The sequence below is a fragment of the Perognathus longimembris genome, chromosome 4 (genome assembly GCF_023159225.1).
Source record: "Perognathus longimembris pacificus isolate PPM17 chromosome 4, ASM2315922v1, whole genome shotgun sequence".
In the NCBI taxonomy this organism is placed as follows: domain Eukaryota; kingdom Metazoa; phylum Chordata; class Mammalia; order Rodentia; family Heteromyidae; genus Perognathus; species Perognathus longimembris.
Genome location: NC_063164.1, coordinates 51,025,149 through 51,052,395, shown reverse-complemented (window position 1 = coordinate 51,052,395; position 27,247 = coordinate 51,025,149). Strand labels below are relative to the sequence as shown.

At 42.9% G+C, this 27,247-nt stretch overlaps 1 protein-coding gene across 1 annotated transcript in view; it reads left to right on the top strand.

Moving 5' to 3' along the window:
* Rapgef4 (Rap guanine nucleotide exchange factor 4) overlaps nt 1-27,247 on the top strand; it is a 297,243-nt gene that overhangs the window by 27,625 nt on the left and 242,371 nt on the right. The window contains 2 exon segments of the mRNA XM_048345237.1: nt 17,054-17,196; nt 20,254-20,342. Coding sequence (XP_048201194.1) covers nt 17,054-17,196; nt 20,254-20,342 — 232 coding nt within the window.

The following is a 27,247-nucleotide window of genomic DNA, read 5'->3' as shown; positions in this document are numbered from 1 at the left end:
TGTGTGTGTGTGTGTGTGTGTGTGTGTGTGTGTGTGTGTGTTCTGCATAGCTTCTTCACAAGATAAATATTGGAGCAGTAGTTAGAGAATATGAAATCCCATTCTCTTCCTGCCTTGGTCAGTCATATCTCTGGGTAGCACTGATGAAAAATCTGATGGTAAACAGAGTAGATGAATGTATTTGTTTCCAGTTTGGGTTGTTTCCACTGACAGAGAGTTGAGGGAAATTACTGAACATCTCCAAGTTCAGTTGTAGGGTATACCCATATTGTAAGGCTTATTAATAGAGAATTAATGGAATTAATACATGAAAGCCAGTATACATGGATCTTTCCCTAACAAGATCACAGTAAAATGCTAACTGATACTGAGTGCTTTGCAGGCTGTGATGTGAATGTACACACCCTGAGGACAGGGGATATGTCCTATCATGTTCATACATCCATGGTCTACAAGATAAATGTTGATTAAACTGGAAATAAACTCCCCGTGGATTCCTGAGCAGTCACACTTGCTGTTGTTCTGCCTGAGGGTTTGATTTCTGAAGCCATTGGGGTGACCTCTGTCAAGCAGGTAGCTTGAGGACATGTATCACATTTTACCAGTGCAACACAGATGTCATTTTCTATGAGTGAGGAAAGATCTTGAGAAAAGATTGGGAAGCATGGCCTAAGCTGTCATGTAAAATATCCAATAATTACAAAATATTGCTCAGTACCTATCTTAGTCTGTTTTGGTTGCTATAGCAACTTACCATAGAATGAGTAATTTGTAAGCAACATAATCTATTTGGTATAGTTCTGGAGGCTGGGAAGTCCAACATCAAGGGATGGACATATTTGCTATATGGTAAGGGCCCCTTCTCTGCCTCACTGATGATGCCTCCTTGCTGTCCTCGAAGTGGATGGTCAAGCCCACAGACCACACTCATGAAGGGTCATGGCTGGATCACCCTCCCAAGGGTCCCACTTCTCAATACATACCATGGCCTTACAGGTGAGGATTGCAACCTGTGAACCTGCGCAAATACCAGTGCTCACCCATAGAAGTCCCGTTTTAGAAAAAACAGAATAAGGTTTTGATTCTAGCTACCTGGGTTAAAATTGTAAAGATACAAAATATATAGTTATTTTAGAAGTTGTTATTGAGATTTTTTTTTCCCGAGTGCATTTCTGTAGTTAGGAGAGGATAAACCATTATCAAGTGCCCTTCTTTTTGTCACTTCTCTTCCATTTCTTCTTTCCTCTCATCCCTTTTCTCCCTTCCTTTCCCCTCCTCCCCCTTCCTGTCCCCTCCCCTTTCCCTCCCCTCCGTCCTCCCTCCCCTCTCCCCTCTGTTTCCCTCCTCTCCTCTCTTTTTAATTTTCTAGTACTAGAGGTTGAGTTCAGGGCCTTGTGCTTGCTAGGCAGATGCTCTATCACTTGAACTATGCCTCCATCCCTAATTTTTCCTGGCTCTTTCTGAGATAGGGTTTCATAGCCTTTTCTGTTGGGGCTTGCCTTGAACAATGATCCTCCTGATCTCAGCCTCTCAAGTAACTAGAATTACAGGGGTGAGCTACCAGTGCCTAACTCATCAAATGTTACTAAAATTAATGTTTTACTAAAACGTTTATTTATGGGCCTCTATAATTATAAGTAAATGAAAAAATATGGCAAGAAGAGTGGTTTTATATGAACAATAGATCAGTCTTCAATAGGGAAGTGAGGAAGGCAGGGGCAGGGTAAAGCTCATATTTAACCTACAGGAAAAGTGTCTGTTTCTTACAGAAAAATGAAAAGAGGTCTATCTATAAGGAAATTATATCTGTTGAATCTTAAATATTGACACAGAAAGAAAATTTGAGTTCAGAGAATAAAAATAAACGTATTTAAAACAAAATCAAGCTGGGAGCCAGTGACTCATGCCTGTAATCCTAACTACTTGGGAGGCTGAGATCTTAGGATCATGGTTCAAAGTCAGCCCAGGCAGGAAAATCCATGTGACTGTTACCTCCATTTAACCATCAGACAACTAGTGGTGGCACTATGGCTTAAAGTGGTGGAACACTAGCCTTGCAAGAGTTCATGAACAAAGCCTAGGCCCCACGACTGACAAAAACCCAAAAAATGTAAAACACCCAAACCAGAATCAAGTTATTTTAAAGTGAAAGGAATCTGATGAGTCATCAAGAACTTAATGTGTTCACTGAATTAATATGTGTGACTAATCCAAGGCAGGTGCTGGTGGCTTATATCAGATCCAGGAAGCTGAGATCTCAGGATAGCAGTTCAAAACCAGCCCAGGCAGAAAAATACTAACTTAACCAGCAAGATGCTGGTAATGGAGCTATGGCTCAAGTGGTTGAGTGCCAGCCTTGAGGGAAAAAGTCAAGTGAGAGCCTGAAGCCCTGAGTTCAAGCTTACGGTATCGGCACCAAAAAATGTGATAAACCTCTCACTGACTAAGAGCCTACTAAGTGTCAGGTGTTATTGTGGGCAGCCAGAATAACAGATGTGATTGCTGTGCTAAAAATTGCTTACCATCTGGTAGGAGATGGAAGCTTACTTTCTTACTGAACATTTTGTCTTCTTTATTTCCTTGCATTAGTTGTCCCAAACTTAGAATTGTTACTAGTGATAGCAAGTTTTGGCCTTTGTTAGCACACAGGCACTCCAGGAACTGTCAGTCATCACTCTTGAATCCCATGGGAACTACTGGAACCTCCTCTTCTCCATTCACTAACCTTGGCCCACCCAGAATGCACTGCTGCTTTTTGCACACTTGCATTGGCCTTTAAAGATCATTTCTGTTGGCTTGGCGTTTTCCTTCCTACAAAAGTCTCATAGATGATGGAAAAATCCAGATCTTTGAACAAATTAAATGATTTATTAATAGTAGAAGCAATCAGGGCTGTACTCAGTTTTGTGTAACAAACCATAATTATGAGGATGTATGGGAAGCTCACTACTATAATCAAATAAAGCTACCAGAAGAGTGATCTGACACCTTTCATGATTTACATATTTGTTCTTGGACAACATTGTAATTAAGGAAAAATGGTTCATATGATATTTAACTAAATGTCTGTAATTAGTATTATGCTCAGGCAGCCCAGCCATATTTTGTTTTCCTAAAACCATGTACCCGTTTATCAGCTTTGCCAGCCCAGTGACACTTGCAGATGAGAGAATTGAGGGTCTGGAATCTTCTCCTCCAGCTGGGGAGCCCTTGTTTGCTATCTCTCTCTGCCCTACATGTGAGAGTTTGTGTGTCCTCTTCTAGATCCTTCCCTGCCATGCCATTCCAGCCTTAGCTCCTCAGAATCAGGACCTTTCTATTGCTCTGTCTATGGTTCTGGAGCTGGGGAACTTACATCCAGCGAGTGAGGGGGAAGGGCTGAAAATGTATGAACCAGCAAAAGATCTGATATGGAGGACAGGACCTGCAGAGAGGTAGAGAAAGAGAAGTGTTTTTGTGTTTTTTTTTTTTAAGTATGAATATCATTTATTGTCAAGCTGGAATACTGTTGAGTGTGGGGAGGGAGCACTGTTAATAATTCCAGTGGGCTTGTAGATATAAGTCTGACTGTCTTCAGAAGAGTTTTACTTTCTGACATACTACTTTTAAGTGGGCAACTGAGAAAGAGAAGGGAATTACAGCATTGTCACACCTACATGAGACTGTGATGCTCCCAGTGTCATGGAATATTGACAAGAGGATGCTACATGGAGTCCTCAAAACATGGTCCCTTTCTCCCCCAGTCAATTTCCTGCTAGAAGATTATTTTCTAGAATGATAATTCTGATTCAAAAGAAATCTCTGTTTGCCAGGTACTGATGTCTCATATCTGTAATCCTACCTACTCAGGAGGCTGACATATGAGGCTCAAGGTCCAAAGCCAGCCAAGGAAGAAAAGTCTTGGGGAGACTCTTATCCCCAATTAATCAGTGAAATGCCAGACTGGGACTGTTATCCAAGTAGTAGAGTGCCAACCATAAGGGAAGAAGCTGATTAAGAACATAAGACCCTGAATTCAAGACGTGGTACTGGCACGCACGTACACACTGATATCCCTGTTCACTCCCACCCCCAGCTCCACATGGTTAGCAGAGTAAAGTCTGCACTTGACTGACTGACATTCAAATCCTACACCAATCAGACCTTAGTCTTGGTTTGCAGAGGAGTCACATAAACTTTCACCAAGACTGTTAGGTCTTCCCTAGGAACTTCCCTACTTTATTGTCTGGCTGCTCAAGAACTCTGCCCTCTCTTTGCTTCTACACAATTTCTGCCTGCTCTCCTTGACCTAGTTAAGGTATCAGCTGTAATGCTGTGGAAGGGGCTCTCTGCAAAGCCTTCTCTGCTTGCTCTTATTTGATCTAGCTCTGAACCCTTGCAGTTTTCACACAGCTCTCTGTGTACTTTCAGATGGAGCCATGTGCTGCTACCTTTATCCTTGTGTTTCTTTCCATCATTTAGCTAATGTTTTTGGTTCCCTAACAGATCAGAAACTGTTAAAAGGTAGATATCAAATCTGCTTCTTCCTTTGAGTACTCAAAGAACTGTGTGTGTGTGTGTGTGTGTGTGTGTGTGTGTGCATGCACGTGCATTCCTGCATGCATACTTGGTTTGTGTTTAGAAGACATGCAACAATCTTGGTGAATGAAGAGTTAGAGGTCGAAATGTAAAATACAGATGCCATTTATCTCTACTTTGCTTACTCAGAGACTTGAGACTGGGATAGGCATGGGCATCTGATTCTTACAGGTTATTTCGGGCCTGGCTTCTTTTCCCTCGTTAGAAGACTAGAAGAGGGAGATAAGTTTGGTGCGTTGAGGACGTCTGTTATATTTCACATCAGAGTTGTGTTTTGATATGCAGGGTCCAGTAGAGTCTTCTCTTGCTGAATGGACCATTCCTGACTGTAGCAAGGTCTCTTTCTATACCAGTATTGGCAGTCTATTGGCTTTTTGGGTGTTCTATCTCTAGGCAGCCTATTACACTGGTAGTCATTACTGCTGAAGGTAGTAATTAAATGAAAGAATTTGAACTTTGCTTAAAATTCCATGCCGAGTCATCTTTCTATTGCACACTAGCCTCCCTGCTTTGGACTATTAATTCTGGTCACTCTGAAGCCCCAAATGACTCACAGCAAAAGGAAAGGCTGTGCAATTGAATCTTCACCCCTAGCCAATCCTCAGCCCTGCTGTATTGTCTATCCTTGGCACAGATGGTGCTGCCTGGGGCTTTCCATTCTATGCAGTGAGGCGTGCTGGAAATGTGTGTTGGTGAGAACTGCTCTTGTCATTTCACACACCGAGGGGGGTACCGAAAGCTCTTTCCAAAAAGAATGAAATTCTGGGCATCTGTTTTCTCTGACATTTGTGGTTTAAAATAGTAGGAATGACATATATTAGATGTGGCAGGTATGACAAAGGATTTTTGTCTAATAAAAGTTAAAGATCGTGGTAGATATTTTCTATACCAGCCACCTCACATTTATTTAACAGTGTATTCATGATTAAAGTACTATGAAAGAAAGAATAGACTGTATGTGTACCTTGAGTAATCCTTAGTTTATTAATACTCTTTAGCTGTAGGACACTGCTACTATATAATCTTCAATTATATAGTCAGAGCCAGATACAGCATAAAGAGAACTATTCTAACCAAATTTCTAAGTGCATTTTGACTTAGCATTGTGCGTAGTGGCTCCAGACACAGTTGGACTAAGATACTTAGATTCTGAGACGCCAAGGGATTAGAGTGATGTGTTGACATATTCTCCTGGTTTAGTTTTATTTACTGGCTCAATATAGGAGAAACTCCTCTTCAAACAGAGACTTTTCTAAAGCTGGGCTGAATCTCAGACCAAGTTAACTCCCACCTCCCAGTTATGTACGAGAAGGCAAGAGCCAAGGAGGTCAAGCCAGTTGCTCCGAGTAGGGTCTATTGATAGTCCCAGGGCAACGGAAGCATCCAGCTAGACTCCTTCCCTGACGAAGAGAATGACTACATATTTGTGTCTACCTTAACTCACCATACTTCCAAAGCAAAAACTTCACTCCTTAATATTCTACACTCTTGGGATATTTGCTTTATTTTTAACTGGAAAAATAACAGCCACAAATTCTCAAATTTCCCCGCTCCATTCTTGGTCTTTTCTCCTGAAGTTTCTATCACATGCAGGTTAAAAACTCTTAGTTTTGACTTATCAGCCACTGATATGTCTCTGCTTTTTAATTTTCTTGTTTGTTTTTGTGCTGGTCCTGAGCTTGAACGCAGGGTCTGGGAGCTATCCCTGAGCTTCTTTTGATCAAGGGTAGCTCTCTACTACTTGAGCCACAGCTCCATTTCTTAATTGGTATTAAGACTCTTGAAGATTTTCCTGCCTTGGCTAGCTTTGAACCTAGATTCTCAGACCTCAGCCTCCTGAGTAGCAAGTATTACAGGCATGAACCTGTCTGTCTCTGCTCATTTTTGCAATTGGTTTTGCTTTAGTTTGGATAATTTCTATTGCCTTCCATGAGATTCATTTATCTTTTTACCTGTTGTGCCCAATTGACTCTTAATTACACTCAGTGAATAAACTTCTTTGTAGTGTTTTTTTATATCTCTACTGATATTCCCTATCTGTTCACTCAGTATGTTAATTTTTTCCTTTAAGTCTTTAAACATATTCATCATAGGTGTTTTAATGTTTCTGTTTGGTATTTTCAGCATCTTTTCTAAATGTAGATTTGTTTATCTTGACTCTACCTTTCCCCAGGTAATGGGCCATAATTTCCTATATTTGCATACATAGCAACTTATTACTATACATTATATTTGTGAATATGCTAATATTGAGAATTTAATTTTAATTTGATTTTTTAAAGGAATGTCAGCTTATGTTTCAATAGTCAGTTTACTGGCCAATCAATTTAATTCTATTAGGCTTATTTTTAAACTCTGTTTAAAAAAATCATTTTGGGGGTCATGCGCCCTGCACATTCTACTCAGCTCACTTTCCAGGGTACCATTGTTGGCCAGGAGGATTAGTCCAGTCCCAGTTTCTCCATCATAGAAGTGGAAGTTCTCCTTTTTTTCCCCCTTTCCCTTTCCTTTCCCTCTTTCTCTCACTTTCTCGTTTTTTTTCTCTCTCCCTTCCCTTTCTCTTTCTCCCTTCCCTTTCTCTCTCTCTCCCCTCCCTCCTCCCTCCCTCCTTCCTTTGCTTCCACTTGAATTCGGGACCTGGGCACTATCCCTGAGCTTTTGTTCTCAAGCCTAGCACTCTACTACTTAAGCCATAGCTCCACTTCCAGTTTTGTTCTGTCTTTTTTTTTTTTTTGGCCAGTCCTGGGCCTTGGACTCAGGGGCTGAGCACTGTCCCTGGCTTCTTTTTGCTCAAGGCTAGCACTCTGCCACTTGAGCCACAGCGCCACTTCTGGCCATTTTCTGTATATGTGGTACTGGGGAATTGAACCCAGGGCTTCATGTATACAGGGCGAGCACTCTTGCCACTAGGCCATATCCCCAGCCCCTGTTCTGTCTTGTTTTCTGGTTTATTGGAGATAAGGTACTCATAGACTTTCCTGTCAGGCTGGTTTCAAGCCATGATCATTAGATCTCAGCCCACTGAGTAGCTAGGATTACAGGCACGAGCCACTGGTACCTGGTTGAAGTTCTCTTTCTATTAATTCCTTTTTGTTTTTCAAATTTGTAGATGTTAGGGTTTGAGTTCAGTGCCTTGTGCTCACTAGGCAGGCACTCTACTGCTTGAGCCATGCCCCTAGCATAGTTGTTTTCTTTTCTTTCTTTCTTTTTTTTTTTTGGTCAGTTCTGGGGCTTTGCTTGGCTTGCTTGCTCAGCTGGTGCTCTACAACTTGAGCCATGCCTGTAGCCTGGCATGTTGCTGGTGAATTGGAGATAGAGTCTCATGGGTTGGTTTCACACTTCAGTTTCCCCAGGTATTAGCCTCTAGAGCAGTTTGAGAGTATTTTTCAAGCCTTCCCTGAAACATAAGAATATGTTTCCATCTTCTGCTGCTCCTGGGTGTGCCTCCTATGCCTTGTGTGGGCTCAGGTAAGTAAAAAGTGGAGAATCATTGGGCCTTTTAAATCATGTCAACTTTATAGCCTCACTGCAGACTGCTCTTCCCCTAGGATCAGTGTTTGCCCCTTTCCACATTCCTTTTCCTTCGAGGAGTCCCTTCTTACTGCCCAAGAATGAAGAGCTGAGAAGAGATAGTCAAGAGGATCTTCCTTGAGAGATGCCCAGCCCTCACACCCCACACCCAAGGCCCTCTGGGGACAAGCAGAATGTTTGGTTGCAACAACGCACTTTTTTTTGTTTTGTTTTGTTCTGTTTTTGAACAGTCACATCTCATTTGAGTGGATCAATTAGTGCCTTGCAATGATGTGGACAGCCTCTGCTGCTTACCATGGTGCAAACACATTTTTTTTTTATTTTTCATTAAATTTTATTGACAAGGTGATGCACAGAGGGGGTACAGTTACATAATAAGGTAGTGAGTATATTTATCATATTTGTTACACCCTCCCTCGTTTTTCTTTCCCTTTCCTAGTTCAAATAAGCATATGTACAATATCCAGTGTGCCAAAATCATATATAGTGACCACAGGGGGTACACTACAGGAAATTCACCTAGTATGTAAAACCTACTGACAATGATAAAATCCTCCTGTTTCCATCTCTTGGAGTTCATTTTGCTTAGCCTCATCTTATATAATCATATATATGTAGCTGTTGAGCTCTTGTGAACCTCTGATAGGTCGATCCTAGACTTTTTTATGCTTATTCAGTAATTGTTTGGTTTTAGAGACATAATGTAAAGTCGCTGACCAAAACATGTGGAAATACCATTTGAAAAGAAGTTGGTTGTTTTACAGACATGGTTTCTACTGTTCTCCACCCCGCCCCTCAACAATCACATATCAGGGAGACCATGTGCCTTTGTTCTCTGTGCTCTAAGCTTGTCTCGCTCAACATTATTTGTCCAAGATCTGACCAATTCCCTGCAAATGCCATTATTTTTATCGTTTTTAATTGCTATGTAGTATTCCATTGTGTACAGGTACCACATTTTTTGGATCCAGTCATCTGTAGTGGGGCATCTGGGTTGTTTCCATATTTTGGCTATTGTGAATTGTGCAGTGATAAACATGGATGTGCAGATGTCTTTGTGGTATCCTGAGACCTGTTGTTCAGGATAGATGCCTAGGAGTGGTATGGCTGGGTCATAGGGTATGTCTATGCTGAGTTTTTTGAGGAACCTCCATACTGTTCTCCAGAGTGGTTGTATTAGTTTACACTCCTACCAACAGTGGAGAAGGGTTCTGCTTTCTCCGCATCCCCTCCAGCATTTATTGTTGCCTGAGTTCAGAGTATAGGCCATTCTAATTGGAGTGAGGTGGTATGGCAGGGTTGCTTTTATTTGCATTGCCTTTACTGCCAGGGATGTCGAACATTTCTTCATATGTTTCTTTGCCATTTTTATTTCTCCTCCTGTGAAGTCTCTCTTTAGCTCCTTTGCCCATTTAATAATTGGTTTACTGGGTTTGGAGGGGGTTAGTTCGCAAAAACATTTTTTTTTTTTTTTTTGGCCAGTCCTGGGTCTTGGACCCATGGCCTGAGCACTGTCCCTGGCTTCCTTTCTGCTCAAGGCTAGCACTCTGCCACTTGAGCCACAGCGCCAGTTCTGGCCATTTTCTGTATATGTGGTGCTGGGGAATCGAACCCAGGGCCTCATGTATACGAGGCAGGCACTCTTGCCACTAGGCCATATCCCCAGCCCCTCGCAAAAACATTTTAAGAAGCATCGGTATCTTCCTGTCTCACCCCAGAAGCTATTCTAAAGTAGAAGGCACCAAACAAGGGTTTTCTTTACCTTCATACATAGAACAGATGTACTGTAGAGGGAGAATGGTGATTGGAGCTGACTGCTAGGTGCTGTTTGGAGTTCATTCAGTGGAATCTGTGGCTGAGGGGGTGTGCAGCTCCATGCTTAGGCAGTCAGAGAGGAGGCTTGCATTTGAATTGTAATGATAAGAAGGAATTTTCTGCTGCTGCTCACAGTGAGCAGCGCTCACACAGCCAGAGACCACCAGGATGACAGTCCTGTAGCTGGCAACACCTGCTCAGTGTGGCAGCCCAGTGGCAGTCTGTGCCTGCCAGTGTTGTAGCTCCATTGCCAGCGCTGCTGAGCCTCCTCAGGTTCTTGTCTCAGGAATTCAGTGAACAAAGTCCAGGGTAGTGGAGGGTGAGTGGGAAGAACTTTATTCAGAAGAGAAGGATCTAACTTAAAGACAGCTGCCGCCATTATTGTTGTTGTTGCTGCTGCTCCGTCTGTCCATGTGTATTCTCTCTGTCAGTCTTCCATCCTCCTCTTCATCTCCTGGTGCCTCTCTCTAGGAGCTCTTGAGCTGTCCTCTGGCCAGTTGTCCCTATTATAATTAGGTGATTGGAAAGTAATACTTTATTGGTCAGTTTCACAATATTCTGATTGGTTGTTAATTTCTAATCCGGTCCATTCTGCAAATCCTCCCTTAAAGGTGATGGGAGGGTTATTGAAACTGGAAAAGGCTAAAGAAAGATAGAATTAAGATGTTTTGAAACAATGTCTCTTTTTAAAATCTCGTTTCAAACTGCTAGGCCAAGATAGTTGTCCAGGGGGCTCTGAGTTCTAATTTTATTTTCAATGAGATAGAGCCTGGTTTAACACTCTGAGCCCAGAGAGATTGTCTTCCCCCACTGTCTGTGCACAAATCCAGGGCCAGACATTTAGGCATTAGCAGGTACAGTCTTGTCCTCCATGTAGTAGTGGGACTTCTCAACTTGGAATATTCCTGGGCCCCAGGATTGGCGTCTCCTGTTTCTCCATGGGACATAAAACAGGGTAGTTGTCTGTAAGGGAAATGGAGGTATTTGGGCCTTCTTGCTTCCGTTTGGAGTCACAATACTCTGCAATGACACCAGTCACACCTCTCATTTCATTTGGGACCTGGAGGAAAACCTGTCTTTATCTTTATTTCTAGAGGCAGAAAAGCCAACAGGCATGACTGGTACGCAGGAATCTATATGTTCCATGAGTTCCGCTGTCTGTGGTACATATGTGTATTTGGAAGGATTTCTGAGACATTGACATGTCTTTCATTTATGAGTCATAAATACCAGGTGCCCCTGCGATCTTGGGCTTCAGCAAAGGGTGTTTCTGAGGGCTACCCTCCATATGGGTACAATCAAGGAGCTCAGCCAGGAGAGAATTTGGGCATTTGAGTTGATGGGTATGTGTACATGTATGTCTACATGGCTGTGTCTGCATGTATGTGTATCGGTATGTGTATGTATGTATGTATGTATGTATGTATGTATGTATGTATGTATGTGTGTATGTATGTGTGTATGTGTGTATGTTTAAAGTGGCTCTAATGGGAGGGCCACAATGATACAGTGACATATTCAGACTTCACAGGCTAAATGAGTGGTGGTCCCAGTTATTAAGATAAATGAGAAGGGACTGACTTTAGGGAGCTCTTAAAGTCATGTTTTCCTGAAGTTTTTATCTGACTTTCAGCAATAACAGTATCTCTTCTCTTCTGAATTTGTATCTCTTCCTTTCCTGTTCGATTGAGCTTTTTTCCCCTCACCAACTCCTCTTGAGGTAATTGTGAGAATCTCTCTCACCCTTGGGTGCAAGAACCCTGGTCTTTCTAACACCTGAGTGCTCTGTTCTCCTCTCATATAGATCTGTAATAAATATTTACAGATTCAATGAATGAGGCTTCAATTCCTTCTTTCTGAATTTTGTTGACATTATTGGGAAAACTTGCAATTAGTCAAGGGTAAACATTCAGTATTCTAAGTGGTTAATAATCGTATAATTAAAATGATAACATGATAAGTGGCAAACATCTTGAGTTTCACAGACTTTTGATACATCTATGTCATCACTGGCATTATAAATACACATGATCTTAGCATACAAATAGTCACCTAACCTCTGTAACCAAATGTTTCCGCGAGTAAAACAGGGTTCATTAAACCTGCTTCATATAATAGGACTATGATGATCAAAATTTTCAGTAGATGTCAAGGCTCTTTGAAAAGTTAATAGTTTTATAGAAAGACTGAGATTTTTTTACATGTGTAGTCTTTAAGATCTTACTGTTACAATACACAGGACACATGACATCTATCTATAAAACCTACAAAGGCACACACATATTCTAGGATGTGTTTTTAAGCGTTATATTCCTTGCTTTCATTACATTCTTTTTAAAGATATTGATGGCTAATAATGACAATGATACTAGTAATAATAATAGATTTTTTTATCCATTTATACTTTATAAAGCTCACATATATGACCTCAGATTTGAGTATTCCTCATTAGAGGAGGGGTGTAGCTCTTTACAGTGTTAGCTTCCCGTTGAAACAGAGTCAAGCTGAACTACATAGTCATTGTAATGCAAGTGTATTTGGTGAACACTACACTCACTGTTCTGAATACACTTGTCCAAGGACACAGAGCAGTGTTGTAAGGTACCTGGGGAAACAAAGCCTCCTCCATTCCTTTGATCGTCCATGTTGTTCACTTCATGCCTGACTGAACCCTCTGTGTGTAATTATTGGAAACAGCTGAGCTGAGAGTGGTCCTGCCACACTCTCCTGTTCTTTCCCTTCCCTCTTTTGTCTATTCCACACTCCCAGATCCCACTGTTGGGATGCTGGCTCCATCACCCCAGGAAATCCCCAAAGCTTCAGTGTGCGGCAACCTAAGGGTTCTTTCTACTCAGCTGACTCCGAGGCCATGGGTGCTCTCCATGGTTTGCTGGAGACTCTTCTGTGTCATCCAATAGATGATTATACAGGACTCTAGGCATTCACGCATAGTGAGACCAAAGGAGAATATTCTTTTTTTAAAAGTTATTGTTATTATACAGAGGGCTTGCAGTTACATAAGTCAGGTAAAGAGTACATTTCCTTTTGGACAACATCACCCTTTCCCTTGCTGTCTTTCTTAGTTTTTCCCTCCCATCCCCACCCACAAGTTGTACAGTTCATTTCAACATAGTGTCTAGCTGCATTTGTTCACCCTTTGTCCCTGTGTTTTTGTGCATCTCCTTACCCTCTCAAAGACAGATAAATGAACAAATAAGATGAAAAGAAAAGAAAAAACAGCAACAAAGAAAACAACCTCATGTTTCCATTTCGAAAGGAGGATATTCTCAAGAGAGGAACACAAAGGCTGAATGCTTTTATATAAAGTAATATTTATCCGAATGAACTACAGGAAATGAAAACAAGGTTTTTTTCTTTCTTACTGTTTTCTTTCCTTTTTGTCTTGTTTATCTCTCTTTGAGATGATAAGGGGAGCCACAGAAATGGAAGGACAAAGAGGGAACAAATGTAGCAGTGGGACTCATTGGACACTGTTGAGAATGAACTATACAGCTTGTGGGTGGGGATGGGAGGGAAAAACTGGGAGAGAGTGAGGGAAGGGGTGACATTGTTTGAAAAGAAATGTACTCGGGCTGGGAATGTGGCTTAGTGGTAGAGTGCTTGCCTAGCATGCATGAAGTCCTGGGTTCGATTCCTCAGCACCAAATAAACAGAAAAAAGCTGGAAGTGGTAGAGTGCTAGCCTTGAGCAAAAAAACAAAGCCAGGGACAGTATTCAGGCCCTGAGTTCAAATCCCAGGACTGGCAAAAAAAAAAAAAAGAAATGTACTCTTTACTTGGCTTATGTAACAGTAACCCTTCTGTACATCATCTTTATAATAACAGTAGCACATTTTAAAGAATAGTTATTTTATATTCTTTCCCCCACATGCCTATATGTTATTATCCTCTGCTCTCTTTAATTGAGAAACTAGTTACTTATTCCCTAGATAACACAGAGAGGACTGAATTAAGACTTAAGAGAACATTGACTTTTCACATTAAGTAATATATGTGGACACCAATCTGGACACCAGAACATTTGCTCCTGTTGTTCACCTAATTTGTAGTTCCCAGGTTCACTGGCCTAGTGAACCCAGGCCTGCCCAGAGCATTGTGGATCCCTCATGGGTAAGGCTGACATCTGGATGGTCTTTAGATTTCCAGGGAGCAGGATCTACTGAATGATAGGAAGGCAACATGGCTTATAGAAGGTAGACCTACTATGCATGTGCATTTATGAAAGGATGCATCCAGAGAACAGTTATTAACAATTCCGTAGATTTGGTAATTCATATTCAAAGCCAAATCTTCTTAAATGTGAATGCCATTACTTTGAAAGGTAGGTGTGGTATAAATCTAGAAAGAAGTTTTCTAACTATTCTTTCATGATTATCATACACACACTCCAAGTAAATGATCTCATTTTGATATTGCTAATAGACATTGTTTACAATTACAATTGTTTTGTTTTATTCTATTTTATTTTTTGCCGTGCTGAAGATCAAACCCAGGACCTTGCACATACTCGGCAAGTACTTTACCATTAAGCTGTGTAATTTATTTAGTACTTAAAGAATTTTATGTCTTTAGAAATAGTTTTAGTTTGAGGCTTTTGGTCTCTCAGATGAGTTGCTGTTTGAATTAGAAAGTTTTCAGTGGCTCACTTTGAAATTCATCTTGGAGAAGATCCAAAGAACTATGAAGAGAAGAGGAGGAGAAACAATAAAACAGGAATTCACTTGTGTGTAGAAGGGAAAACCCCAAGGAGTACTAGCTGGATGCAGGTTAGATGAGTGATGTCTCTTTCCCAAACTTTTGCTTTGGGACAGGCTGCCCACTGTCACTAAGGGGAAGGAAAGGAGCCCGGAGTGAGTCATCACCAGTGACTCTGCATTATCGTTTTGATATATGGCAAGAAGTTCCAACCTATCTTGTGACTGCTGGCCTGGACTATTTCCCATCTGCCTTTACTCACAGTCAAGGTGATCTTTCCAAAGTACATATCCAATCGTGTCACGGCCCTGCCTCAGATGCTTCTGTTGACTTAGTGAGAACCCAGCATTTGATGCCCTAGGGCAGGGCAGCCAAACTGTTCACCCTGTGTCTCAACACAGGCTTCCTGTGCCCTTCATTTATGCTCAGTGGCCCAAAAGGTTAAAGGAGAGGATGGTTTTGAGAGATGTTAGCTGGTAGAATTATCTGAATATGAGGAGGGGGGTATTTTAGTCCCTTTTTGGCTGCTATCACCAAATGCTAGAAACTAGGTAATTTGTAAAGAATAGAATTTTATTTCTGGCAGTTCTGGGTTGTCCAAGATCAGGTGATATTAAGGTCATACCTCATGACACCTCATCACATGGCAGAGGGTGGCAAGGGCAAATATACTCCCACAGCCCTTTTTACCACAGCATTACAATTCAGGTGGGTGGAGTCCTTATGACATAAACACCTCCAATTATGGTGTGTGTGTGTGTGTGTGTGTGTGTGTGTGTGTGTGTGTGTGTGTGTGTGTGTGTGTACTTGAACTCAGAGCCTGGGTGCTCCAGTGTTCTACCACTTAAGCCACAGTGCTACTTCTAGCTTTTTCTGAGTAGTTTATTGGAGATAAGAGTCTCATGAAGGGTTGGATTCAAACCATGATCCTTAGATCTCAGCTATCTAGGAGTATACATATGAGCTACCAGTGCCTGGCATATACTCCTCTTTTTAACACTTTTGCATTCGGGATTAAAATTCGAAACCATAAATTGAGAGGACATATTCATTCTATAGTGGAAGGTGTGGGGATATAGGAGCGCAGATGCAGTGTGTAGGGGAGAGACAAGGCGCTCAGTCAGAGCTTACAAGGACTTCTTGCTTACCTAGTCCTCTTGGCCCTGTTAAGGCAATGGCAGACATCGCCCATACAGAGATTAGGATATATGCAGCATTAGGAATTAGAGATTCACAAGAGAAGAGAGTTGATGAAGATTATCACTAGTGGTAAATTCCAGAAGCAGACAGTGAAGGTGTCAGTTAATAGCTAGAGGAAACGGTCTGTATGCTATGAAGAAGACCCCAATGAAGGTAATGACAGATAAAACATAGCTCTCCATTGTTTCTGGGGCTTACATGTTTTAAAACTTAATTTGAGGGGGTACACAAATATCAGGAAGAAAGATCTCAATCTTGTCTTGGTTATCTCAAATTGATTTTGTCTTTTTACCTAGTGGTGAACCTTAAAGTTCTTTTTTGCTTGCTTTGGACAGTAGTAGAACAGAGACAGTTTTCTTCTATTGCTTTTTAGTGTCCAGTTTCTTCTGGAGATTGTCAGGCCAAGGACCTTTGAACGCTGTCCTGGACTGGCATGCTCTGGGGAGAATAAGTAAAGGGCACTGCTTTGCTTTTTGATGGAAGATGAGCTCTAAACTCCATTTCCCATGTTCTCATGTAACAGTAGAATCCACTAGGTTAGTACTCAGTCGGTGTCCAGATTACCTGATTTTTCGGTTCCTCCTGGGGTCATTTTTATGTTGCCTTTATGTTGAGCCAACTTTCAGTGCCAGTGCTTTGTGGCTGGGACCCCCAGCTGGTGCCAACAGTGCTTTCTAGGATATGTGGCATGTGCCCACTGTTTGGCTACCCACCGAGAGGCATTGCTGCCAGCTACAGTTGGGAACCTCACTGCCTGAAAGTGCTTTGTGTCCATACATACAAAGATTCATTGAGCACCTTATTTATTGCTAAAATTCTAGCCTCTTCCATTTTTTTTGGTTGGTTGGTTGCAAGGCTTGAACTCAAGGCCTAGGCACTGTCTCTGAGCTTTTCTGCTCAAGACTATTGCTCTACCACTTTGAGCCACAGCCTCACTTCTGGTTTTTGGGTGGCTAATTAGAGGTAAGAGTCTCATGGACTTTCTGGTGTAGGCCGGATTTGAACTGTCTTCCTCATATCTCATCTTCCTGAGTAGCTAGGGTTACAGGCATGAGCCATTAGCACCTGGCCACCTCTGTTCTTTAGAATAGAATCTTGACAGCTTTGTTTGTGGGAGGGAGTTTAGAAGGCCCTTCAAAGGATGATGGGTGGAAAAAGGCTCTGATATTTTTTTTACTGACCTAGCTTTTTTTTGCTTTCTCTCCCCCATGTAGGCCATTGGAAAGATCCAGTGAAGATGTGGACATAATCTTCACACGACTGAAAGAAGTCAAAGCTTTTGAGAAATTCCACCCAAACCTTCTCCATCAGATTTGTTTATGTGGTTATTACGAGAACCTGGAGAAAGGAATAACATGTAAGAAATGCAAGTCTGTGGTGTGTTTGGGTGTGTGGGTGAGCTCACTCGTGCTCTCTTGGGGACAGGGCATCTATGTGCTAGTTATTTGGGCTTCGATCACCATAACTTGGTCCTCTCTGTTTATTCACCTCTTGAAGGCATTTCCTCCTCTCCTCTTTCCCCAACAGTAGGGCACATTTGTCCTGGGAGCCCATTTTCCTGATGGAGTTAGAGGATCCTGACTCAGTGACTCAGCTAGATCCTTAGAAATTCAAATGTTTTCCTCTGCTAAGCCAAGAAATATATGGAAGCTTATGGATATTACAAACAGAGGAAAGTCTTCCTGACTAATATTAGCTGTCGTGTTTTGAGTTAACCTCATTCAGGTCAGCTGTTCCAAGCATGAGTAAGAGACAAGGAGCATAAAATAATAGGGCAATGGCTTCAGTCTCTTAAATACAGTGTTTTGTTTTTTTAACCAAAAATAATAGCTCTCCATCTCTTGGTGTGCTTTATGCTGAAGTAACAGAAAGTTCCATCCACTGCTTGAGGATCAAGTAGTCATACAGGAAGGAGGAATCAGTCACCCATCTAGGAAAGGCCGGAGGTAAGATGAGTCAGGGCTGGCTAGTGGCACGGTGCGGTGGCATCATTAAACACCCAGGCCCTTCCAGTCTCTCTGTCTCTCTGTCTCCTCATCTCTGTCTCTCTCACATTCTATTTTTGTCACTTTCTCTTGCTTTCTTTCTGTCTCTGTGTTTCCCTCCCCCTCACATACATACATGTACGCACGCATGCACACACACACATACACACACACACTCACTCACTCTCAGGTGCTTTTGTCCTCAGGCTTATTACAAATGGTCCTCAGACAGCTACAGCAGTTGGAGGCATTTCTGATACAGAAGTGCTGGCCTGAAGGACTGTTCTTCTTGTGTCTTTTTCTCGTGTCCTTCATCAGACTTTCCGTATTGTCTCCTAAGCTGGATTTTATCATATGCCTTGTGTAACCCCATCACAGGCAAAGCTAATGGGAAAGCCAGGGTTGATTTAGAACAACCATGACTGCCTTGGTGGAGCAAGAGCAGACCTTACCTCCTCTGAGCTCCTGGCCCAATGGACAGGGTAGAAACTTGTACACTGTCTGGTCCAGTTGGTAAGAGGCATGCATGGCACGGATGTGGAAAGCAACAGAGATCATGACAACATCACTGTGGACAATTTAGAAAATCAGCACAACAGAAATCACCTGAAATCTTCAAACTCACAGATTACCCACTTTTGTATGAGTCTCCATAGACACATGTATGACCCATTTGTACAATTTTTTTTACACTTGTTTCCTTTCATACATTTTTATTGTTATTGTAAAGGTGATGTACAGAGGGGTTATAGTTACATAAATCAGATAATGAGTATATTTCTTTTTGTACCATGTCACCCCTTCCCTTGCTCTCTCATAGTTTTTCTCTCCTGTCTCCACCCCTGAAGTGTATAGTTCATTTTCAACATAATTTCCAGTGAGTACCACTGCTGCATTTGTTCACCTTTTGTTCCACCATTTCTGTACCCATGTTTAAACGTGTGTGTGTGTGTGTGTGTGTGTGTGTGTGTGTGTGAGAGAGAGAGAGAGAGAGAGAGAGAGAGAGTTCTTTCCAGTATTAGAAACGTCATTTTTAGAGGCCTTCTTTCCCCTCCTCTTTTTCTTTTTATGATACTGGTGTTTTGAACTCAGGGCCTCATACTTGCTAAAGCATGCTACCACTTGAACTACTGTACTTCTAGCCTTAGAATAGGCTCTCCCACATTTTTTGTCTGGGTCAGCCTGGACCATGAACTTCCTATGTAACCTTCTCAGGCAGATGGCAACATAACCCCCCGTACTCATCTTTTTATTGATTGAAATGGGATCTCAAGAAATTTTTGCCCAAGCTGGCCTTGAACTACAATCCTCCAGATGTCCACTTCCTGTATTTCCTGTTTCTTCAAGCCATTTTCAAGTAAGTCTTCTGTGATATGTAATGTGAATTTGGCTGGTAAGTATCATGTCTAAAGGCCATGGAGTCTAGGAAAGCAAAGCCCTAACTCCAGGAGTCACTTACCAAAGCTTGGAGCAGCAGAGTTACCAGAAAGGCTTCATCTCAAGCAGGAAGAGGAAGGAGGTCATTGTGCTTTGCCTTGCAACAGCATAGTCCATTCAGACATTTAGAGCAACTGTCTCACAGAAGCTTGCTTCCATGTGCCAAGCCCCAGCCCTGCCTGCTGTCCCACTGGGCTGGCCTGCGAATTTTCTCTGAGTTGTGTCATTTCTGCCTGGAACTGTGAACAGACTTGTTAAAGTATCAGATAATTACATTTGGTTCTTTCATGAGGATGTTTGCAAAGTTCATTTTTTAAAATCTGGTCTTAACAGAATATGAGAACTAAGGTTTGATGAAAGTATTTCCTCTCTGAGAAGCAAACTTAAAGCAAAGTCAAGTTCAGAAATTTTTGATGAAAATAATTTCCAAAGACCTACGAGCAGTGAATTTATATAATGAGCAAGAAAAGGATCTTTGGTAGTACAGTCCTTAACAAAAAGAAAATATAATCCATTCATTGGCTAGCTTTAAAAGAGACTTTATTCTAGAAAACATGTTACTTTTGATATAAATGTAAGAAATGGAAGTAGTGTAGTCTGTTTAGTCAAATAACCTTCTTACTGTTTACATCTACCTCCATGGACAGCCATGTCATAATTTTCCAAGAATCACAGTCCTGTGCAATGGATTTAAGATAAATTAAGCAGAAGGTTAGTCATTTCTTCCTTCAGAGGATCCTATAGCAGTTGGAGCAACCATTTCTTACTCCAGCTTTGTGAGAGGGAGAGTTCAGTGTCGGGGAGTTCCATTGTGCAGTGTTGACTAAGTGGGATCTTAGCTTTATTGGTGGATGAGACAGAAAAGACATGTCACACTAAGGGAAAGTTGGTGATTCAGTTAGATCCAAGTGATGCTTATAATAGCCATTGCAAGCTGTCAGGTTATCCAGCAACCTATACTAGGCCTATTTACAGCCCTGTTTCTCTTGCAGTATTTCGCCAGGGTGATATTGGAACAAACTGGTATGCCGTCCTGGCCGGGTCTTTGGATGTTAAAGTGTCTGAGACCAGCAGTCACCAGGTAATCTACTGTATTCTTTTTTATTTCCTTTTTTTTTTTTTTTTTAAAGCAGGACTTGTTTTTGTGCTGGTCCTGGGGCTTTGAACTCAGGCTTGAACACTGTTCCTGACTGAGCTTTTGTGCTCAAGGCTAGCACTCTACCACTTGAGCCACAGCTCTACTTTTCTGGTGGTTAATTGGAGATAAACATCTCACAGACTTTCCTGTCTGGGCTGGCTTTGAATCGCCATCTTCAGATCTCAGCTTCTTGAGTAACTAGAATTACTGGCTGAGCCACTGGTGCCCAGTTAGAACTTATTAATTTTTAAAGCCACCTCATCCCTATGTCTCTTAGACCATCAGATTACATGGCCAGATCCATTCCTTGTTCTTCATGGTAAGGAGTTCAATAGTATATACTGAATTCCTTTATTAATTACTCACCATATCTTATTCAATGAATGTCTTACATGGTATGAGCATGGTGCCAGATGCTGAAACCTGCAGTATAGGACATTGCCAGCTTCCTAGGACCTTGCTGTCTCTGGGAAGGGCAAGCGGTTCCATTGCAGTGCTGATAAATAATATGATTGTTGCTGCACAGGTGAGATGTGAGACAGACAGTGGTGGGGAGTAGAGAAGTAAGTCTTCTTCCCTTCCTTTTGAGCCTTTCCTCCATCTTGACTTTTTAAAAAATTATTGGTTTTGGTGGCACTGAGGCTGAATTCAGGGCCTTGTACTTGCTAGCCTAGTGCTCTACTACTTGAGCCACACGTACAACCTTTTTTCATTTGAATTTTATGATTTTTCAACTGGGCCCTCTCACTTTTTGCTTAGGTTAGCTTGGACTGCAATCCTCCTATTTATGCTTCCTGTGTCATTGGGATGACCGGTGTATGTTGACTTTCCTTCATCCTAGCAGTGATTCCCTTCATCTGCCTTCTAGGAGCCACAAGAATGCTGGGAAATTTTCTACCTTGGTTTTTCAAATAGAAGAGGTGTCTAATCTTCTAGCAATCTCAGCTTCCTTTGTCCTCACTAGTCACCTTTGGAGAGCTTGACTTTCTAGTTGATAGAAATCACATTCTTTGTTCTTTTCACAGTATTTGTAAACACTTATAGTTGGGCCTAGAACCTCCTTTTATACCATCATGGACCTTTTCTATCATTATACCCCATGGGCTAATGTACACACCCACTCTCTTTGTCGCCAAGGTAACTGAAGTCTGAGTAAGTACAACCATGCAGATTCAGGGAAGAGAAGTGAATCATTTTAAAAGTAGGAGGAATTCTCTCAGAATAATGGAAGGGGCAGATAACATACAACCAAGTCCATATGGTAAGATACTGCTCCCGAGCCTGTTTTGTCAAAGGAGGAAAACCTTTATAACACTAAATTTGAGACTCGAATTTTGTAGCACCTTGAGGGGTATTAGAATGAAGGGCAAACACCAACTTAAAAATGGAAGGGTATCCCAAAAGACTGTTGTTAAGGTGAGCACTGGGAATTCAGAAAGTGGTTCCCTGTGTGGTGTCCTTTGGAGATGGCTCAAGTTCCAGCACAGTGCCCAAGTTCCCATTACCCATGCCCAGCAACTCTTGGCCCGGCTGATGGCAGTCCCTTCAGACCCTGGCTTAGACCTTGCTGCCCAACCATGTGCCACTCTGTCCCCTTGGCCTCTTTTCCGGGGTTATAAGGGTCAAGATGAGTTGGTTCTTTCTAGATGCTCAATTTCCAAGTCAGAAACTGTTTTTGTTTTTTTTTAATAGTTGGATAGTCACCCCATCAGACATATTGGAAGCATTTAGCAGGTCTATATTTACTGTCTGTATATATATGCAGAGAGAGTGGGTGCCCATGGACCACCCTTGTAATCCTAGCTACTCAGGAGGCAGAGATCTAACCATCAAGGTTTGAAGCCAACCCTGGGTAGAGAAGTTCATGAGGCCCTTATCTCTAACTAACCAGCAAAAAGCCAGAAGTGGCAGTGTGGTTCAAGTGGTAAATCACTAGTCTTGAGTGAAAAAGCCAAGCAAGAGTGTAAGACCCTGATTTCAAGAGAGAACGAGGACAGGGAGAGGGAGAGGGAGGGGGGTAGGGAGAAGGAGAGAGAGAGACTGGCTCGTGGGGGTTGGTAAGTCTGATATCTGAGGGACCAGGTGTAACATTGCCCTGGTGCTGTGTGTCAATGGCCCTGTGCCCCTGTGCCTTTGACTCTGTGTTCTCTCTTTAGCTGCTGTCCTCAGGGGCATCTTGAATGCCTCTGCTCAGGGCAGCTCACCCAGGTGTCCCCAGTGTGCACCCATTTACCAAGGAGACAGGGCTTGGAGGAAGATTGCCTCATTCAGGCAGGATCTGCATTAGTCATGAGGCAGAGAGGGAAAAGCTGAAAAGAGAAAGAAAAGGAAAGGTAAGGAAGGCAAGAGGGGAGAGGGAGAGGGAGAGGAAGGCAAGCCAGGGATGGGAAGAGGAGGGAGGAGGAGGAGGAAAGGAAGGGCAGCTGTGCCAGAGGCCACAGCTGTAATAGCAGCAGTGATGTGCCCACGCATCAGATGGTTGGAGCTAGTGTGAGATTTCACAGGACTAAAATAGTCTATGGCAGGGAGTTGGGGAATACCACCTGGGACCAGTGATCTCTCTCCATAAGGTTGTAGCAAAGAATTGCTGAGTAATACTTGGCTCTAGGTCTTAACATTTTTATTTTAGTGAACTTTTAATTTTAGATTTTGTCTGTAAGTTTGATCTTAAGCCCAATATTACTTCACCCCACCAAGTTTGCTGGTTTTCTGGATAGACTGCTAACACTAAGATCCCAGGAAGAGAGGGCACATCGACCCCCCTACCCACCACAGCCTTCTAGTACAGCATAAGATGGGCTGAGATGAGGCTGTCTGAAAGGGAGAAGAAAATCCATTCGATCTGATCTGTGTGCTGGCCTTGCCATGGACTCTGGGTCTCATAGCAATATGGGGAAATCAGGCTGACTGCTTAGTGTGGCAACGTCGTTCTCTGTATACATTGAGGATCTTCAGAGAAACAGAAGCAACTGGGAGAGGGATAGAGACAGAGACAGAGACAGAGGATGTATATGGAGAGAGAGTAGATGAATATGTATGTGGAGACAGAGAGACATTGATTAAGAGACTGGCTTACATGATTGTAGGGGCTGGGAAGTATGAATTTAAGGACCAGCTGTAAAGTCAATGTAGTTGAGCACTGGTAGCTCATGTCTGTAATCCTAGCAACTTGGGAGGCTGAGATAAAGAGGACTGCCTGGAATAGCAAAAGTTCATGAAATCTTCTCACTTCCACCCGACACTGGGTGAAATGGCATGAGCTTGTCACCCTAAGCTACGAGGGAAGCTGAGATTGGGAGGATCGAGGTTCCAGGCCAGTTTGAGCAGAAAAGTTCACAAGGCTTCGTCTGCACAGAGGAAAGCTGGACATTGTGGTACCTACCTGTGATTCTAGCAATAATAAAAAGCCTAAAGGTAGGCAGATTGCAGCTCAGGCACATGCAAGAAGCAAGAGTCTATCTAAAAAATAACCAGTGGAAAACAGGGCTGATGTGGCTCAATTGTAGAGGACCGGCCTAGTAAGCTCAGCACCTGCATCCAAACCTTAGTACTGTGCAAAAAAAAAAAAGAGTCGGGGCTGGGGATATGGCCTAGTGGCAAGGGTGTTTGCCTCGTATACATAAAGCCCTGGGTTCGATTCCCCAGCACCATATATACAGAAAATGGCCAGAAGTGGCGCTGTGGCTCAAGTGGCAGAGTGCTAGCCTTGAGCAAAAAGAAGCCAGGGACAGTGCTCAGGCCCTGAGTCCAAGCCCCAGGATTGCAAAAAAAAAAAAAAAAAAAAAAGAGTCGATGTCGCAGGGCTGAGCGCAAAGTCTGGCGACTCAGGCAGAATTTCTAGGTTGTGGCTTAGAAGCAGAATTCATTTTCTTTTCTTTTTTTATTTGTGGGAAAGTTTGAGGGAAATCTGTTTTCTGTAAAGGCCTTCCACTGAGTGAATGAGTCCACTCACTACATGGAAGGTTTTTACTTAAAATCTGTAAGCTATATATGTTGATGATGTCTTTAAAAAACTGTCTCTACTGAAACACCTAGAGTAGTATTTGACCAGTGGTCACCAAGTTGACATAAAACAAAGTTAACCCACGTCCTACTGAAGAGTGAAGTGGGTTTGTGTGGAAAGAGGGCAAGAAAAGAGGTAGAGTTCTTACACCTTTACTATTTCAACCCTAAGATGCTATTGCAGCACTGGGCTGGCAAACAAGGCGCCATGACAGTGGGTGCAACAGATTTGAATTCAAGGGTGACATACACTGTACCACGTGTGCTTCCTGCTGCCCACTCGTGAAAAATGATAGGTGGGAGGTAGGTTGTGATCAGAGGAGAAGAAATGTTACCAGAGACAAAGAGGAAACTGAGGAAAGACAGACATGACCTGACAGCAGAGTCAAGGTGCTGTAAGGAACAGTTTTCTGCTAGGTGGCACCTCCATTTTTTTCATCCAAGTCCCTCCCTGTGTTGTGTGTCTGTACTCTCACCCAAGCTAAAAGGGGAGATGGTGACAATCATCCACACATTTCAGCCTCTGAGTGTGGTGCTAGCTGCATCTTGAGCTGGAATGGCTTCTGGTGTTGGAGCGCCTCCTACAGGCAGCTGAGTGCTGAGCACATTATACAAGCATCTTCCTCATTGGCCGCTCACGGATGGGGTCAGTCTCCCCTATGAGAGCTGCAATTAGCCTCACATCACAGGAGGGAGGTTCAATAACTTGCCCTCCATCTCACAGCCATCAGGTGAGGCAGCCAGTTCTTTGTGACTATGGCACTCAGTCTTTGGCCAGGATGGTCAAGGACATGAAGGTGAGGGCTGAGCCCCTGTTTCCAAGGCTCCTCCAACTACTCTCCAGCATGGGTGTTTGTTCCACCTGCTTCTCTCCCCTCCCCCCGCCTCCAGCACTTCTGAGGTCTGGAGACAGCTAAGTGAGCACAGTCCCCCCATTCCACAGGGCTCTGGGTTAGAGGGTGGGATTGCTCAGGGCCTGTGATAAGAATGGAGAATGGAGGCCCTGAAGGGAGAGGAAGAGGTTGATATGATTAGAAGGGGCGTTGCAGTTGGATGGATGGTCAGGAAAAAGGAAGGACACTGGCTGGGATGTAGAGGAGGGCTGCTTCTCAGGACATCCAGCACACAAGGAAGAAAACTGGGTTCTGGTTTTGTATTTATTAGGTTATACTGATGTGATAGGGTTTTTTTTTGTTGTTTGTTTGTTTTTGTTTTTGTCAGTCATGGGATGTGAACTCAGGGCCTGGGTGCTGTCCCTGAGCTCTTTCATTCAAGGCTACTACTCTACCACTGTGGCTCTAGCCACAGACCCACTTCCACTTTTCTAGTGGTTAATTGGAGATAAGAGTCTCATGGTCTTTCCTACCTGGGCTAGCTTTGAATCATGATTCTCAGATCTCACCCTCCTGAGTAATTAGGATTACAGGCATGAGTCACCAGCACCTGGCTGGTATGATAGATTTTTTTCTGAAAAACGAAACAAAACAAAAATCCTCCCTATTTTTATGTAATGATAGTAAATTATACCTTTGTTTTAAAAAACTTTTTGTTATTGTAAAGATGATGTACAGAGGGGTTACAGCTACATAAGTCAAGTAAAGAGTGTTTATCTTTTTCGACAAATGTCACCCCCTCCCCTGTGCTTACTCCCAAAGTTATACCTTTATATAGACTTTGATGATACATAGATAAGTAATATTCCATCTGACCCAGAAGTTCTTATTACCTTCCTGCCAACCAATACATCTTATTTTCCTTTCTTTCTCATTGTTCTCTTTTGACTTCTGCATACCAGGTTAGACACAACTTTCACCTGCTATGTGACTAGTTTGGTTGGTTGTTTTTCTGGAATTCTTTGGCACCCACGATGAAGGTCCTGCCTAGTTTTCACTGGTGTTTTCCTAGGAGGATGTGGCAGGAGCTCCCACCATCCCAAAGCTTGTCACTGCTGTCTTTTCAGTCTGCTGTTGCCCACTGCGCAGAGCCTCTGTGCTGGACCGTTCTGCCTCCACAGGTGGGCATGTCACGTGGTAGTGAGCCACAGAGCTGAAAATTATTTGCACTCTTTCAGTCAGCCCAGTGTTGTGTGTCAGTGCCCTCAACATTATTCAGCGTGTGCGGCCACTTACCTGGTATGTCAGCAGTGGGACTATCTGGCATTCCGGGAGTGAGGGTGATGATGCAGATCTATCTTGGTTCCCTGGCTTACTGGTATCTGCAATTACATTGTGATAAAGGAAGCTGCTGATGCTGCTTTAGGGAGAAGCAATACAATGCACATACCAGAGGTGGTCAAGTCAGCCTCAGGCTCTTTCCCTGGGAGGGGAGGATTGGTAAGCCACTGGGCTTCAGGAAACAGATGACTTACCTCCTGTTGTTGCATGGGATCAGCCCTGCTGATCAGTTTAGAAGCAGAATAGGACAACAGAGGGGGCAGGACCTGCAGGTGAATAGCCTGACCTTTGGGCCTTCTCCTGACTCAACGCTGGGCAATGTCACATGTTATTGCCTTAAATCATGTCTGTGCTAAGAGTTCTGGGAAATGTATAGGTCATTCTGTCCTCACTACATCAAGGGATTTTCAAAGACTTGTAAATCCTTACCCATAACTTTCTATAAATTTACGGAGTCTCTGTGCCTCTCCCAGGATCTCAGACATTCTTCTGTCTTGGCCGGTATGCTCAGCAGGGGTTCCGCCACTGACCACCTCCTGACCAGAATCCCTTCCCAGCCTGGCTCCTGCGTTCATGGAGCTTTCCCCTGGGAAGCAGCAACCCTGACTCCTCCCGCGGTCCCTAACCTGGGTACACCAGCACCCACACACCTGCACAGCCCATCACTAGCCC